Source organism: Branchiostoma floridae, chromosome 14 (assembly GCF_000003815.2).
Source record: "Branchiostoma floridae strain S238N-H82 chromosome 14, Bfl_VNyyK, whole genome shotgun sequence".
Classification (NCBI taxonomy): Eukaryota; Metazoa; Chordata; class Leptocardii; order Amphioxiformes; family Branchiostomatidae; genus Branchiostoma; species Branchiostoma floridae.
Genome location: NC_049992.1, coordinates 15368876 through 15385325, shown reverse-complemented (window position 1 = coordinate 15385325; position 16450 = coordinate 15368876). Strand labels below are relative to the sequence as shown.

Here is a 16450-nt window from a genome sequence, read left to right as displayed (position 1 = left end):
GATCAGCATAACTCGAGAAGTTAAGGGCGGATCCTCATGAAACTTCGTTTGTGGACAGGGGTCGGCAAAACGAAGATCAAGTGGGGACGTCGTCTGGCGCAATCGGCAGGATGTTCGATTCCCAACCATAAGTTCTGGGTTCGAATCCGTTGATGTGCCACCGATCTTGTGCCATTGGGAAAGGCACTTAACACGACTTTCCTCACTTCACTCGGGCTAAAATTGTGTACCAAGCTTCGGTTAGGGCCGTCCCTCAGATTGGACGTTAGTTGGCCGTCCCGTGTTAGAGGAGAGTCACACCTCGAGCACGCACCACTCTTATCGAAAAGGGAAGGGACACCTGCCCGGTGTGAATGGAACAAATAGATCTGTCCGGATATGCAACTTGTACAGTTCCGTACTAACCAGGTGTGTTACGCCTTTAGGCCGCTTACCGGGTATGCAAAACAAACAAAAATCAAGTTCGATAATAGCCTCCTGACGGCATTCTGGTACAACATGTGCCTAATCATTCAAAAAGTCTAGTCTTTACCAGACAGACTACGCTGCCTGTTATAGGGAGAATTATTTGCCAGGTGAGTTTTGCTATCACAATATGAGGTCGACGAGGCGTGGAGGGAGAACAATACACCTTAGCGTGGACTGACTCCCCTGGCCAATTTCCCAATTTTTTTGCCGAATGAAACTATCCCCGTACCCCGGTAGGAAGGCCCGGGTAAGTCATGCCACTCTGGGGTAAGTAAAACCAGTGTTTGTTGTAGGACATAACTCCCAGGTCATGTTTTGTGAATAATATATATGTCATTGTTACACGATCGAAGGGGTGAATAGCTCAGGACACCGGTTGTCTCTTTTAGAGCCTATATGTACTGCTGTCAAAACGTGTGTCTTACACACTCAATTTGTATTTCCTTTTGTTGTGATTGTGGAAACGGTAGTAACTAGCACCAATGGCGCTTCATGCAATTCTGCATTCTAACCTTGGTATTAAGTGTTACATCTTGTCATATACATGCACAGACTTCCCCTAGCACTACAACACGTACGCATGTGTAATATACGTTCTGATGTTCCGACATGCGCTAGCCACACACAAACACAAAGTCAGACAATCGGATTCGTAAGACAAACCTGTTTCTCACGTTCCTATCAGCCATGTGTATCATCAGCAAACTTATGTATCTAACATCAGTTTTTAAAGAAATGTGCAAAGCAGTTTTGTAGAGGACTGGACACGAATGGAAAATGTAGCTACTAACTGGCGTCCTTTTTTTATAATAGTGCGCATCTAGACAGACTCTGTTGTCAGTCAACAGGGACCCAGTGGCGGTGCATTTCTTATCCTTATCTCCTCCGCAGACGTCCCAAACTTCTCAAAACACGACCCTCTGCCAGGTTAAATACCGGGGATGTGTTTTCGGAACCTGTGTGGTCTTTGTGTAGCCTCCTTCGCAGACTTTTAGGAGCGCTGATTTGCGATTTTAACATGGATCAGACCAAGGAGGTTGAAAGAGGGAAGACAGATCATTCTAGGTGCGCGGAAACGATCTCCTCTGATTTAGAGAATTACGAACATGGCCATGTTGAAATGACTAATCAGCGCCAACCTCCATCTCAATTATAATGAGACACACATGTGCTCCTAAAAGTCTGCAAAGGAGGCTAGGTTTCAATAACTTTGGGTGGTGGGGTCAGGTGGGGTATCATATACAGTAAGCCTGGTAACAATTGGTCAAATAGTGACCAAAACAAAAGAAAATCTTGATGAGTCCCAGGTAAGAAATCTAGATCATTTCGTTGTATGTAAATTCGAAGGTGGTTACTTAACACATGATTTACCAAATGTAGAATATCATACGGGTACATACTACTATGCTATTACTTCATGAGTCGCTTTCATGTCATCAAAAGTCTACCAGATGTTACTGTTTTAGGCCATGTGAATACAAAAAATGCGGTTTCTATTTTTGTACATAGAAAATGTTGTTATTTGCCTGAAACATACAAACTGGTTTATTTCCAAAACAAGAGCTATAGTATCTAAAATATTTTGGTGACGGTACCATCTTCAGATCATAAGATACACAAACCGGATGTTGTACTGATGTACTATAACATAAGCCGTAATACTAATAGAGTAGTCTCTACCAGGCTCAGTGGTCCGTTGGTCAAATATTATATAATAGTAGAAATTGGACAACATGTAGAGGGAATACTGTAAATGCATTTAAGTTTGCGGGGATTTAATTTCGCGGTAGCAGGAAAAACTTTTCGCGATGGATTTGATTTCGCGGTAACACCATAGACTGCAGTCTAATACCATATTAGAAAAAATATTCGCGATGGTTTTAAGTTCGCGGTGAAGTGGTCACCGCGAAAACCGCGAACATATATCCACCGCGAACATTTCTGCATTTTGTGCTCGGGGATCCGTGGTTCGTGTACTGACTCCTGTGTGCCGGTTTCCCTAGCATACTATTTTCTCTACATTTTGGACACACCTCACCTCACCTCACCTATCCCTTGACCTTCTAGTGGGTCGTTGGGGCACCATGCGAATTCGTTGAACCACACTTCTCCATCTAGCTCTAGGAAATAGTATGCTAGGCAAAATTTGTTCCCTCTACATTCCGTCTTCTTTCTACTATTTGACCAACGATTCACGGATCCTCGTAGAGGCTAATAGTTGTGGGCCAACATCTAGTCATTTCGACGTCTTATCAAGATCTGTCCACTCACACCAAGGACATTTTATGAGACATGAACACAACCTGTCAAGGCATCCTCTAGTTATCACATACACATACACATACACATACACATGTGTACACATACACATACACATTCACACACGCGCGCGCACGTACTCTCCTGATTTTAAAACATAGCCTCCTGACGGAGATGATAAGAAGAACCAGATATGAATCGCAGATAAGCAAATGCGTCTAGAATCTTTTCTTTTGACTTGAAATTTGTTACAGATGGACGTGATCTGATAAGACTGTTCTGTCTCGCCTTCCTGAACAATGCAAAACACTTAGACTCAAGATAAGACTTCCTAATGGCTGACACGAGAGATAAGACATTTGTTCCTACTAGATAATAGGACTTTCTATAATCTTCACACAAAAGTAGCAACGAGCCTAAAACATTGAATTAAGACTTCAGATGCAGTTGCATTTTCCTTTCAACCTCACAAATAAGACTGTTGTGAAGACTACTTGTTACGGATAGGTTTTGTTCATTGTTCTCTGATCTTTTCATGCATTTCTTGCACAAGAACACTTGTTGATTTGTGGTGCTCATTTGCATTGCCCGGGGACTTACGTAATTGTGTGCTTGTAATGTTTCGTGTAGAACAAGCTATTTGCAAATCGGTCCACCGAGAGGCCGTACAGCCACCGGGGGAATATTTTTCTACCGTAGTGTGAAAAGGAGGCGGTGTTTTAGCAACATTACAAGTACCATTTCATAAATCAAAACACAACCACGCGCTGTCAAGTGACTTTACCATATATATTACCAAACCCATTCAGAGCTAACATACTACAGCAAAGTATTAACGAAAAACAACCCACGGTGGATATTAAGAACCTTCTTGACTTTTCACCCAAGCACTTTTATACCACTTTCGAGCTCTTCCCTGCGGTCCATTTTACCTCCACATACATTAAACAATGTAGAACATGAAAGAACAATAAGTGGCATTGTCTAAGATAATTTGAAAAGGACGTGCCACCTGGGCCAAGACGTCATCATTACAAGTAAAGCTATAAAGGAAAAATTCGCGACAAAAGAATCCCCCGCTGTGAGGGAGTAGTCTCACAACACACCAAGGAAAACACCTGCAAGGACAAAATTGGAGTCGGAAAAAACATCAACAAGAAAATTGCCACCAACAACGGATTTGTCATGAATAATATTGAGCTAACAATGTGAGGTGGTGACACCATTAGGTATAAGGTCTTCATTGTGGAGTGTTAGTAGTGTTGTCTTAAATGTCGCTCTGCACTTCGAACAACAAAGGAAATGGTAATTGTGAGGCACTTCATAAACTAGTGGTTGTGCTCTTCGTAAGGGAACATCCCACTTGAAGTGTGAAACAAATTATAGGGTGTATTTACGCCATTGTCCTGAGCGAGAGAGCACCGTGTATAGCAGAATATGTTCTTATATCTCATGCGCTTTGCATCAGAATATAAAGAATGAAGACCTTTATTGTACATTCATACCCACTGGGTTTAGTACAGGTCACAACAAATGATACAACATGATATAATGATACAATGAATCTACACTACTCAAGGATCGTATTCTACTGCGTACATTCGGCTTCTTCTCGTTTCTTTGTGATATTGAAAATGTAAGAACAGATATGCTTTATAAGTAAAGGTTTGTCTAGATTCACAAGGAATATAAATTTGTCTATATTACTTAGTTGTATGAAGTGGGGGAACATGGATTCTATTAGTCTGTAGAGTTCAGCTCTCTCTTTCTTGTACAAACTACATTCTACTACAAAATGATGTTCGTCTTCTAACTTATCTAGATTGCAGTATCTACATATTCGTTGTTCTAGAGGAGTGCGGTTATGTCTTCCGGTTTCGATGTGTAATTTGTGGCAACTGATAAGTCTACTACCAAACTGTAGTATGTGTGATGCCAAATGGCCGATTTGCTATGTTCTCATGATCCCTGTCATCCCGGGCCCTGGCTAGACGTGTCCTTATAAAATTACTAAAAAGACACTTAACACAACTTTCCTTACTTCACCCAAGGACGCTATAACGTCCTTGCTTCACCCAGGTGTAAAAATGGTTAGCTGACTTCGGTTGGGGAGGTAAAAGGCGATGGAAGGAGAGGGATGGGCTCAACCTTTCAATATCCAAGGAGGATTGAAATACCGTAGTGGACCACCTTTACTTATTTGTTTGTCTATCTATCTATCTACCTTTACACAGCCTGGGTACCATTCTGTATCTACTGGGGCTCATTACACTCTCTACCCGAAACGTTTTGTTTTAAGATGGCGAGTGTAGGGAGCCCCGGTAGAAATATGAATTGATGGTACCCAGGCTAAGCTTTACCTGCCTACGCGTACGACCACCAATAACCGTTGAGTTTCAGACTAGCACTACCAGCACAGGTGGAAGTCTTTAGCATGACTAACGGATGTGCACTGCGCTGTATGGACTGTGTCTCATTCATAAACGATAGTTCTAGTGACCTTAGTGATCCAAGTGCATACGTGTTATCACTCTTAAGGTTCTTTACCTGTACGTGCGGCTCAGGTACAATACACCTTCAAACACAGGTGTGAACAATTGCATTCATCTAACTCTATACAAAACGGATGTGTGTAAATATTAGACCACAGGAGGCATACAGTAGACGTTTTTCTCCCGGACTCTGCTGGAGGTGTTGCTTTTGTTACTTTTGACATGATCGTGTTGTCTTCACGACTTAGCCCCACTAATCCTTCTCTGCACAGGTGGATTTGAGTTAATCCTGTATAATTGAGCCTGAAAATATTGTCTGAGTCTATCATAATCCTCCACCTTTTGAAATTGTCTGCCCTCCAGAAAGCCAGGAGGTATAGAAGAGTTTATTTGCCGTGGACTCGGTTGATCCGGTGCCATCTTTGATGGCGGCACGTACCGTAAACGCTTGAGTCGTACTTCAATGAGAGCTGTCAGTCAGGGTCTGGCGTTGGTATTGTTTGGCGTGCGGCGCGTGCTTGGGATATGGCAAGGGATTTGCAGGGCCAAGGTCTGCACATGTCCTGCGTGATTTCTGAACCTCCCGGTGTCACAGCGAGAACTGGAGTACGTGAGAATTCCGACCGTTTCTGTCACCACCCGAGCACATACCTGTCATGTTTCCCAACTAGTTCTACATTGCACGACATGTTTTGGGGTCCGGACGACAGCCTTGCGACAAGACATCCATTCTGTGGCAATAATCCATGAACCATTCCTTCTAACACAGACATTCTTGTCAACATCGTTGGTGCACTGTCTTAGGCACGTGTCAACGTTGTCTTCGAACACACCTTGGTACACAATATTCCTATTGTATTAATAAAGGATTTCTACTCCCTCGTACACCGAATCTCTGATCGGACGACAGTGTTTCAAAAGTAGCAATCATGAATACAATAATGTGGACATTGCATTTACCTTTTCGATAAACCATAGAGATCTATTTGTCTAATGTTCTTTACCTTTTGAAATTTGCAAGCGGGGGCAACGCACCTGTTTGCTAATCGTTGTCATTATCTTTCTACCTTCTATCTGTAACCTCACTGTTTCTACATACAAAGAGATGTAGGAGGATTCTGATGATGTTTAATAGATTACTTACTTTTCTGAGGTGTAGGATTTCTTGCGATCAAAATTGGCCAGAATATGCTTGCAGATTTGTCTTATCTTTCCCATTACTTTCGTCTCCCTGTCGATATTTCGAGGCAAAACTTGGGAGCCGAGACATTCACCATTAGTCTCTGTCCCAATTAAAACAGTGTACGACCAAAGATGTTCAGAGCACGAGATACTAGTATCTAAACCGGAGTTGTACTACAGTGCCTCAGAAAGCTGCTAGAGGGTCCATTATCGAATCTGACCTTCGTTTTCACACTGACCTATCAAGTATTTTGAGTTAATGCTGTCAACTAACACGAATTCTCTTTCTCTCTCTCTCGCTCACTTTCTCTCTCTCTCTCTCTCTCTCTCTCTCTCTCTCTCTCTCTCTCTCTCTCTCACACACACACACACACAGACAAACTACACACATACGCGCACACATAAGGACCCGAAAACATAACCGTCCTGACGAAACTATTGCTAGTGCAAAACGTGGGAAACAGGGAAGTCTGCAACTTTCCGGCACAGTAGTGACCACGTACAAAGTGGGGTCACCGTGCTGGGGACACCCGAGACGGAAGTTTCCCTTTGTATGTTTTCAGTCTGTATCTCTCACCACCCAAGAGTGTTTGTTGTCTCTAACCATGCCGTCATCGGCCGTGTGTTGTCCGCTGGAAACGCTACCCGCCCCGCCACCAGTGTGTGTACGTGTCGGTCGGCTCGGTTTTCCCTGCAGAATGCCGCTCATACCTGCACGAGCCGCCCGTGCGTCACGGGACGGAGAAATCACGACCAGGTCTGTTTGATGTGGAAGAAACGAGAAAGAAAACCAGACCAGACGAGCTCGCGGGAGAAATTTAAAACTAATTTAGTACTTAGAACTCAACACTCACAAGATGTTGCGATCGCACTGTGACGGCCGAGCGATCAAAGATTTCGCAGATTGCTCAACAGATAAAGAGCGTTTTCTTAACGTTTTCTGTTTTTTTTTCCAGTTGAAACATACTTTCAAATATTGCATCATAGTTCAGTTATGAAATAAGGAGTCGCCCAAATCCAATTTTCGTCACTGTACGGTCACTGTTCCCGTTTAAGGTGGGGGGTAGTCATCCTAGAAGTCTGTCATTTGTTAAAAGTTGAAGTTCGTTTGTAAGGCTAGGAGATATGTGGCTAATTAGCTCCTACGAGGACGAATTCCTTTCTCCTAAGTGTACGTGAAAATCACAATATTTCCAACCGATATGAGATTTAATCAGTACCGCCGGCACCACGCAAAGAAATACCACAGGAGCACTGTCCGTTCCACAGATGACTGACAGAAGTCAACTATCAGGGCACCATCTAATCGACTTGTAGTAATCGACTTGGTGCATTGAAGTAAAGTAAATCTTGCATCATCAGCAAATCAAGTAATAGGCAAACGCTGTACCATTTTAACCACAACATCTTATAGGAAATTGTATCAATGTACCAATTGATATGTATGTTTTCATGTGTGGGCCACGACACCAGTATACTGCTGCCTGTGACCCACAAGTTGTATTGCACTGTCTGCAATTTCAATAAATCAAATAAAATAAAATCAACGGCTATTTTCCGATGATCAACAGATAAGCATATCATAGACGTCATATGATGGTGGCCACCTAAACACTAAGAAGAAGAAGAAGATATTGATGTTTCTGCACCCTCACACTCAGGGTTGACAATCGCGGCTGTCAACCCTGAGTGTGAGGGTGAGTTTCTGTAGCAAAGTGAAATCGAGTATCAACCCAACGAACAGCGGGTCCCACTCTTGCTGAGAACGCACACTGTTAAAAGATTCTGAAGACGAAAAGAGCAAGCAGGCAAAATAGTTCCACAAAGATGGTTTCAACAACTTCAAGTGCTTTTAACTACAATTGTATGCCCAGACAAATCTAGCATGAACGGAGAAGTACATTTCAAAGATCAGACCAGACCCATGTAGCACCTGGTTATTTCACTGGATTTGAATCTGAAGCCGTCGGAAAATTCAGAAAAGAAATGAAGATCATTGTCTTGTCTAGTCTTCCAGAAAGTGCCACTGAATTTTTGGAAGATAAATGAATGGTTGAAATGTTTGGCATATTGCTAACAATCTTATGATCTTCATTAATGTATGTTAGATACCGTGGATGTTTGTAGTGTATTTGTGTCCTAGCGTAACGCTAGAAATACATATGGCGTATGCATTACATATTATAAATTACTTCTAGGTACGTCTGTCTACGTTGAAGTAATCAAAGTAAGACTTTAAATCTTCATCATTGACTAATCCGTTTAGAGAAGCTTCATTGGACGTCCTAATCCTGTGGCGCGTCGTTTTGATTATGCAGGATTCCATGTCCGTCTTTCTGTTTCCCAAGAAACGAAAGCCTACACAGGAAACATATTCAATTGAAAAAGAACAAATGAAAATAAATACAGATAAATGTAGGCTACGGCTCGTTTTGGGTGCCTGTTTATACTTTTAACGTTATATCGGGCTTTTTATTTTTAGTTTTGTCTTAGTTTTATGCTGGTGGACAAACAAAAAGACCTTACACGATGGAAATTCCGACAAAACACCTAAAACAAGCCAGGGCATAACCTCTGCTTGAATAGCATGTGCACGTGTCATGTACTAAAGAGCTACTAACATGGAAGACTTGGAGCAGTTTTAAGTCAACGAGGTACGTTTTAGCAATCCTTCAGGGGGAGGGGTCGGGTAGCTACGTATCAGGCAGGGAGGGGTCGCATCCCATGGACGTAGGCCCGGAAGTATTTGTCGATTGTATAATGTTACAACAACACCTGCTATACATAATACATGTCAGTCGTCCCGCCTGGAGATTGCAGTTTCGGGGTCGTCTATAAACGGCTAGACAAAAGTTTGGAACTTCGAATGACGCAGGTTCTTCTTTGTTGTGATCACTTTGTCGACCTCCCCTCCGTCTTTATTCCCCACCTTTATTGACTGGTCTCATAATCCAAAAGAAACAAATCTTGGATCAAAAGAACATCCGGTTTTCTATTCTTCCTGACTTAATGACTTCCTTTGTCGTGTCGCGCGATGCGGCGTGTCAGTGTTGCCGTGTTGTGGGACGGTAAGCCCACCCTACGCCGCTCGTGTTGTGCTTGTAACGGTGATCGGGAGGGTAAGGCCCGCTCACACGCTCCCGGGGCACCAAATAAACCCACCCGGTGTTTGGGTAGACCACCACACGGGTGATCGGCTTCCGGACACTTGGGACTCACGGCCAACCAAGACGGGACGAACATTTCATCTCCGATCAGTAAAAGTTAATACAATATAAATTTCTCGCACCGCACAGTCTTCACTACTAGTTTTCTAGTCACCAATCAGACGTGTCAGCTGGATGAATAATTTGGCCAAATAGGGACAAATCATTTTGAGTTGCCACCAGAGTGTTCACTCCTAGGCCAATTAACTCCTTCTACTAGTACATGTACAATACTAGGCTTTTATTCCTATTAAACTTGGCCAAAGGCCCCTATTACAATTCGACCAGGCCGGAGTCTGGTAGAGACAAACTACTTACAGTAGTTTTCCGCGTATGGTGAGGCCACTGAAGAACGCGCACTGTTGGAAAAACAGATAAAATACCACAGAAAGCCAAACACTAGTGCAACACAATCCATGGTCACAAATCAGCTTGAACTTGAAGGTTCACGTAACTTATTTCCTTACTTACCACGTATTAATGATGTACAGAGACTTACAAAGTCAGCTGTCTGAAATTCACCGAATGCGTCTGGCACAATTTCTTCAACTGGATAAGATTAAGAAATAACGTTACAAATAATCTCCAAATTCTATGCAGTTGTAGAAAGAAATAACAACAAATCTTTTCTACCGGGATGTCTAACTTTCATTCAATGTATGAAAGACATACCCAGGCAACTTGCTTCCTGTGGCAATTGCTACCTGTGAAATCTAACGAATAAATGGATGTGTGGATCGACTTATGAAGCTATCACAATTTATAGAACGTGCTTGATATATATGGTAGGAGGACGGTGTGAACGAACGCACTTGTAATTGGGTGACTTTTATACATGTACCATTGTGAATAAATGAATGAATGAACTTTATTGCTCGACAATTGTATAGGATACATTGTATGGCAATGACTACTAAACTACGTCCGTTACAGATACAGTGCAGCAAAATTTCATCAATAGCATTATAAGGGTTACAGTTATGTATGAGTGATCTGGTCTCGCATTTGGAATATGTAACACTCGAGTCCCAAGTACAACTGATTGTGATTAGCGACACCCCACCCCAACATGGCTACCGAACTTCAAACAACACCAACACATGGGAAGCCTTTATTCCTCCCACTGGTGGGAAAGGTAAATCGTCCTTTTTGGCACCGTGGTGCGACGTGTTGCCTGGCGGGCCTTGATGGACTCAAACTCTGTAAAACATTTAGCGCCTTCCGGCGACTGTCAAATGTCAACTTTCCCAGCCCCGCGTGTCTCCAGTTCAGAATGTTCGCACGTCGTTAGAATCAGCTTCCTGTGGTGACCGGATCAAAGCAGCCGCGACAACATGTCGTCCGAGTGCGACATTCAGCAAGAAGGTGCTAACTGGGAGGAGGAGCGAGCTACACATGTGGGCCAGACTACCACAATAGACGAAACCCGAACGTTTTCAACTTGAACCCATTGACATGAAAATCGGCTTCCTTCCAATAAAATCGTGCCGACTATTCTTCTGAAAAGTTTTATCATTTGAAAGAGAGCACACCTCCAATAAAATCATCGCCGACGTTTTCCACATCAATGGCGGCAAGTGTAGCCTGTACTGTTCCTTTCAGATTTAAAGTTCAAGAAGTGTCAATAAAGTTTGCCGATGATTTCACGTGTCTGAAAGAAACAATCGAAAGAAACCTCTCGTTTTGTCAGTTTCCTTTCATTTGAAAATCAACTGGTGCAATATCACAGGTACCGACCAAAATCTGGATGACGTGTAAGAAGTGACACCTTTTTAGATGAAAATCGCAAGGTCCAATAAAAAAGATTACCGACTATTGACGAAAATGACTGAAGCCAACTCTACGAGGTCAAACCTTGGGGTCAAATAGTGATACTTCTTACACTATCTAGACTTTATGCTGGTAGATATGCCTGGACATTACCCATCAGACTCCATTTAAATTGGAAACTTGGGAAACGATAAACAAATTTCAAGGTCAATCGAAGAGACCCCTCTTTTGTTCACTTCGGCCGGTAAATGAGTTCCAGGACGGTCTGGACTTCAAGGTTAACTTGAGGTGTTTTTGTTTCGCTGGTTTCTGGCATCAAGGACATTATAAATCAAAGAAAATCCTGATCAAACACTTTTTGGATGCTGTTTCGAGTAAGTCAGACCTTTTTGTGTGGACGGTTTGCAATCAGAGAACTATTAGAGGTACGCATGGATGTAGACTAGAGGCGACATTGTCCCTGTATTAGAACAGGTCACAACTTTTCTCTATCAATTAATCAAGTGTGGAATGCAATGAAGACATGAACTGGCAGTACTGTGATTCACAGCATTGGGAGTCGGTAGGATACTCGAGTACTTTACCCAGCCTGCTGCCAAAGCTATTGAGAAGATATATTGTTTTCGACGTCAGTGCGGTTCCGGTTCTCGATCAAGTGTTGACTGCAATGAAAAACTTGAACTGTCAGTACTGTTATTCACAGCATAATTTGGTAGTCGGTAGGCTACTCGAGTACTTTATCCAGCTTACTGCCAAAGCCATTGAGAAGATATATTGTTTTCGACGTCTGAGCGGTTCCGGGAAACTCGACACCCTCCCCAGCCCCAGCCCACCTGGCGGCCCGTGTGGGGAGTTGGTGCGGTACAAGCAGCAGCACATTCCGTCCACGCGCCGCCGGGCTGTCAGCAGCCCACCCCGCGCCCGGCCTTCACCGCACCACGCGCGCGTCACAACACTCCCACTCACTTCCTGAGCGGAAACAGCCGAGGAGTGACGAGTGGCGCGCGGGTGTCGGCCGAGGTCGTGGGAAAGTGGCCGAAAACAGAACATCCACTGTAACGTTTGGTCTGGGAGCCGCAGGACGTCAGGAGATATGTGGACAAACAAGACACAGCCGCTCAGGGTCTCCCTATGGACCAAGTCTGCACAACTCAAGCGATAGCATATTTCTATCGCCACGTAAAAATGAGCTATCAATGAGGGTCTGCATGCTCTTTTACGTAAGGCGTAGGCAGCCAATTTTATTTCCCGTAATTCGTAGGGAAAACCATCATATCTACGTAATTCGTAGCGAGGCGACCAAATTTAGCGTAATTGCCTTCCTTGATTTAGCGTAATACGTAGGGGGTTCTTTTAAATTCAGCGTAAATCGTTGTCGGAACTCCCCATGCAGACCCTCATCAATATAAACAGCACAGTCCCCGATGCGTTGGTTTACTCTCTGATGATTTGCATCACCATGCCATAAATTGTTCGCTGTAAAGATCTCAATGTACACTACATAAACCCTTGTTAAAAATTCCTATTAAAGCAAATTAGCTCCAACCATGTCCCGCGTGTATTGCAAGCCTGCCAATCAGTTTTTCTGGTAGTATGAATAGATAACAGTGTCTTTGGGACATTCCTCCTGGTTCAATCAGGAAAAATTGAACCCCCTCTACCACCCTAACCCCTCCCCATTCCTCTTTACATTTCCGCGCCAATGACGTCAGCTGTAGTCAAACAACCATAGAACTACTTTTCAAGCAGAGGTAAGTGGGGGAAGAGTGGGAGCTTTTTATCACATACTCCGTTTTCTTTTGACAAGATAAAAGACACGATCTTCCTTCTGCACAGAGTATATGGAACAGGATTGGGGTGTCGGGGGCAATTGCTGGCATGTCTGGAAGACTTTTTACACTTTCTACGATGAAGTCAATGAAATCAGGCGGTGTCAAGTAGACAAGCCATATCCTCACACAACGCTTGCATCTTACCTCCTTGATCTTACCAAGGACCAGTGAGATTTGATAAAACCTCTTTTCCTTGCAAGGCTTACCAAGGAGGTTTTAAGGACTTACAGTATAAAGTCCTTGATTGCAAGTTATCCAGGGCCCGAGATATCGTAAGGTACTGAAACCGTAATCTCCAAGCAGATCCTACGGTAGCATAAGATAGTATCAAAAGCTGGCAGTGTTATGCTACCAGTCCCTTTGGCCGGCTATACTCCTTGGCCAGCTTTGATACTATCTTATGACACCGTAGGATCTGCTTGCAGACTACTGAAACCGCTCACATGCAGTGAGAAATATCACAGCAACACATGAACTTACATCTGAGAAAATTCTCAGCACATGGATTACCTACATGGTGTGAATTTTTCCTGTCTTGTGTGAATGTGTTGCTGTTTTACAGTCTCAAGGCAGATGTTTGGCTTCGGTGCTTTTTCTCCAAGCAGAGATTCAGTCAGGGGAGTAGTAGTAGCTTGAATTTCGTACGGTTGCCTTTTACTCTGCTACTCCCCACGGCTGAAACCTCTGCTACGGATCGTTTTTCTACGTATTCTCGCACGTTTTATCTGTCTTCATGTGTAGAGCGTTCCTCTTCCACCCATGTTAACAGGGGAGGATAGCAACACTTCGTGACCAGTGTAGCCCAAAGCATAGTTACGTTACTCTCCAACGAGTCCAAGCACAGGTTGAATCGCGGAGATATAGTAGTATCTAGTCGGAAAAAAGTGCCATTATAATCTTCTCTAAGATTGAGGGCACTGAAGAAGAAAAAGTACACGGGCGCCCGTGTAATTTTTCCGACTACTGCTATATCTGCGCGACTCAACCTCTGCTTGGAGAGTATAGCTACCATTGATATCTACCTGTCCCTAGGTTTCACACTTTTTATCCTTAGCACTTCACAACTTTTTGATCGAGATTCATTTTCCTGACTTAAACGGTTTTGAGTGCTACTAGTCTACACCACACACTTGTACACGCTCGCACATACGCACACACACACAACTAATGTACTTCCTAGAGGGGGCTTTCTTTCTTCTTGTGGACAATGGCCATTGGAATAATACAGCATTAAATAACTAAAATAACAAAGGTAAATGCAAGACAAGAAAAGTAAACTTTGATTTGTTTAATCTTCGTTCTGAAAATGGGTACAAAATATAATATCTTTGTCTTCAGTACATTCAATGTATAGGCAATATAGATTTTTCTTTTCAACAATTATTTACAATCATAGGCGTCGTAAGCAGTGAAGTCGTGCACACACAAATTGAAAAACATTTACACTGCATAACGTCCAGCGTCAGAAGTTTAAACGTCCATGATTTGTGACTTTCACCACGGCCTCCACATCTTCTCGGACTCAAGGGGGATGGGGGCACGGGCCTGCATGATGACGGGGCTGTGCGCGGTCTCGTACGTGGCGGTCTTCTGTGGCGTTACGGTGGTAGTAAGTCCGTTTACGGAGTTGGAGGTGGGCTCGGATTTGACACTGACTCCGGTGGGTGAGTGCACAGCAACAAGTCCGTAGTTGTGAGGAGAGTTGGGTGCGTAGACGGGGATGACGTGACTGGGTACTTGGCCGCCTGGGAACGCCTGGCTGGGCAGCAGAACCGCCACCGGCTCCCCTCCTGAGACCTGGCGGGGCACCACGGGGATCCCGCCGTACATTGTCGTCTGGCCGGCCTGAGGACACGGGGCTTGCACGGGCGACAGTTGTACGTGATGGCCGCCGGTGGGCGCGACGGGAACCTGGACCTGGACAGGCTGAGCGTGCGGGAACACTGCGGGCTGGGCGGCGGGGTACGTCCCGGGACGAGCGGGGCTGCAGGCCCCGGCCAAGTGGTTGAGCAGCCGCTGCCTGACTTGGGTGTCCACGCTGTCAGAAGCGCCCAGGAAGCGGTTCACCTCCATCAGACACTCGTTGAAGCCGGCGCGGTACTGGCCGGGCAGGGCCGGGTTCGTGTTGGCGGCGGCCGTGAGCTGCTGCCTCTGGAGACTGCGGAGATGTTTGACGGTCATCTCCAGAATGTCGGCCTTCTCAAGCTTCGAATGGCGGGAGCTCTGAAGAAATATGGAGAAGAAACTTCATAAGTACACGGTTCAACAAAACACAAGTACTCCTAACACAGGTGCCAATAAAAAATCATAAGAAACCATAAAAATGGCAAAGGAATTGAAAGGATAGACAAATACTTACGTCTTTTTTGAGGGCGTCCAAGATGAGGGTCTTGAGCTGGTTCAGGCTGTCGTTGATTCTAGCCCTTCGTCTCTTTTCCATGATCGGCTTGGAGGACTGTAGGTGAAAATGACAAACATTTAGATCCATGCCATAGTAAAACATCGTTGAAACCAAATCATAGCTAAGCAAATGAAAACACATGTCAAGACAGAGCGTGCAACAAGTATGGTGCATTAGTCGTGAAACTCACCTTACGGGTTTCCCCCAGTCTCTTTTCCAAGATTCTGTCTGCAGGCATGTTGCACACAAGCGAGCGCGGGTGGAAGTATGACAAGTGTGAGTTCTCGGCGGACGTTGGAAGCTGCTCTCAGCGACGTAGTCCGCGTGTCGTTTGTGTAGGTACCGTGTGCTTGGCTGAGTTTTATGTGGAGCGAAGCCCTGGCGATCTTTAGGGGCGGAGGATTCCCACACTACATTCCCGTACTCTTGACCAATCAGAAAAGAGGAGTTACCCTGATTTCGACCTTCTATTGGTTACAAATCACTGCAGCTCTCTCATGCGGGTCGGTGATTGGTCTGACGTATGCCTAATCTCGGTTCATGTTACCGACGGCCGCGCCAGTCGACATCTGTTGGCATGCGGGCGCAAAGTGGCGCTTATTAGCCTGCCAAACACGTGCCGGACCCTTTGTCTGCGGCAGGCTGGAGTGTGGGAAAACCCCGCCCCCACGTCCTGACGCTGCCCGACTGTAAACAAGTACTGCAAATGTAAATAAGAAGCCGCTGATAAGTGACTAATGCCTCACTCGTTATCTGGAAGGGTAAGACGTGGAAAAGACTTGGGATCAGCGTCTTACCCAGATTTCTTGAGGACCAAGAAATATGGTGGTAATCTGTCGT

At 44.4% G+C, this 16450-nt stretch overlaps 1 protein-coding gene across 1 annotated transcript; it reads right to left on the bottom strand.

The window, feature by feature from the left end:
• Positions 1-14482: 14482 nt before the first annotated feature.
• Positions 14483-15968, bottom strand: LOC118429948 (transcription factor HES-4-like). The gene is made up of 3 exons (XM_035840596.1): positions 15801-15968; positions 15569-15664; positions 14483-15432 (listed from the first exon to the last, which is right to left on the bottom strand). The coding sequence occupies exons 1-3, from the start codon at positions 15846-15848 to the stop codon at positions 14704-14706; spliced, it is 873 nt and encodes a 290-aa protein (XP_035696489.1). The 5' UTR covers positions 15849-15968; the 3' UTR covers positions 14483-14703.
• Between the last annotated feature and the right edge of the window lie 482 nt (positions 15969-16450).

Coding starts and splice junctions, on each gene's coding strand:
- LOC118429948 (XM_035840596.1), bottom strand. CDS start 15,848: ATGCCTGCAGACAGAATCTTGGAAAAGAGACTGGGGGAAACCCGTAAG. Junction 15,665..15,800: donor GACTGGGGGAAACCCGTAAG/GTGAGTTTCACG, acceptor TTTCACCTACAG/TCCTCCAAGCCGATCATGGA. Junction 15,433..15,568: donor TGGACGCCCTCAAAAAAGAC/GTAAGTATTTGT, acceptor ATATTTCTTCAG/AGCTCCCGCCATTCGAAGCT.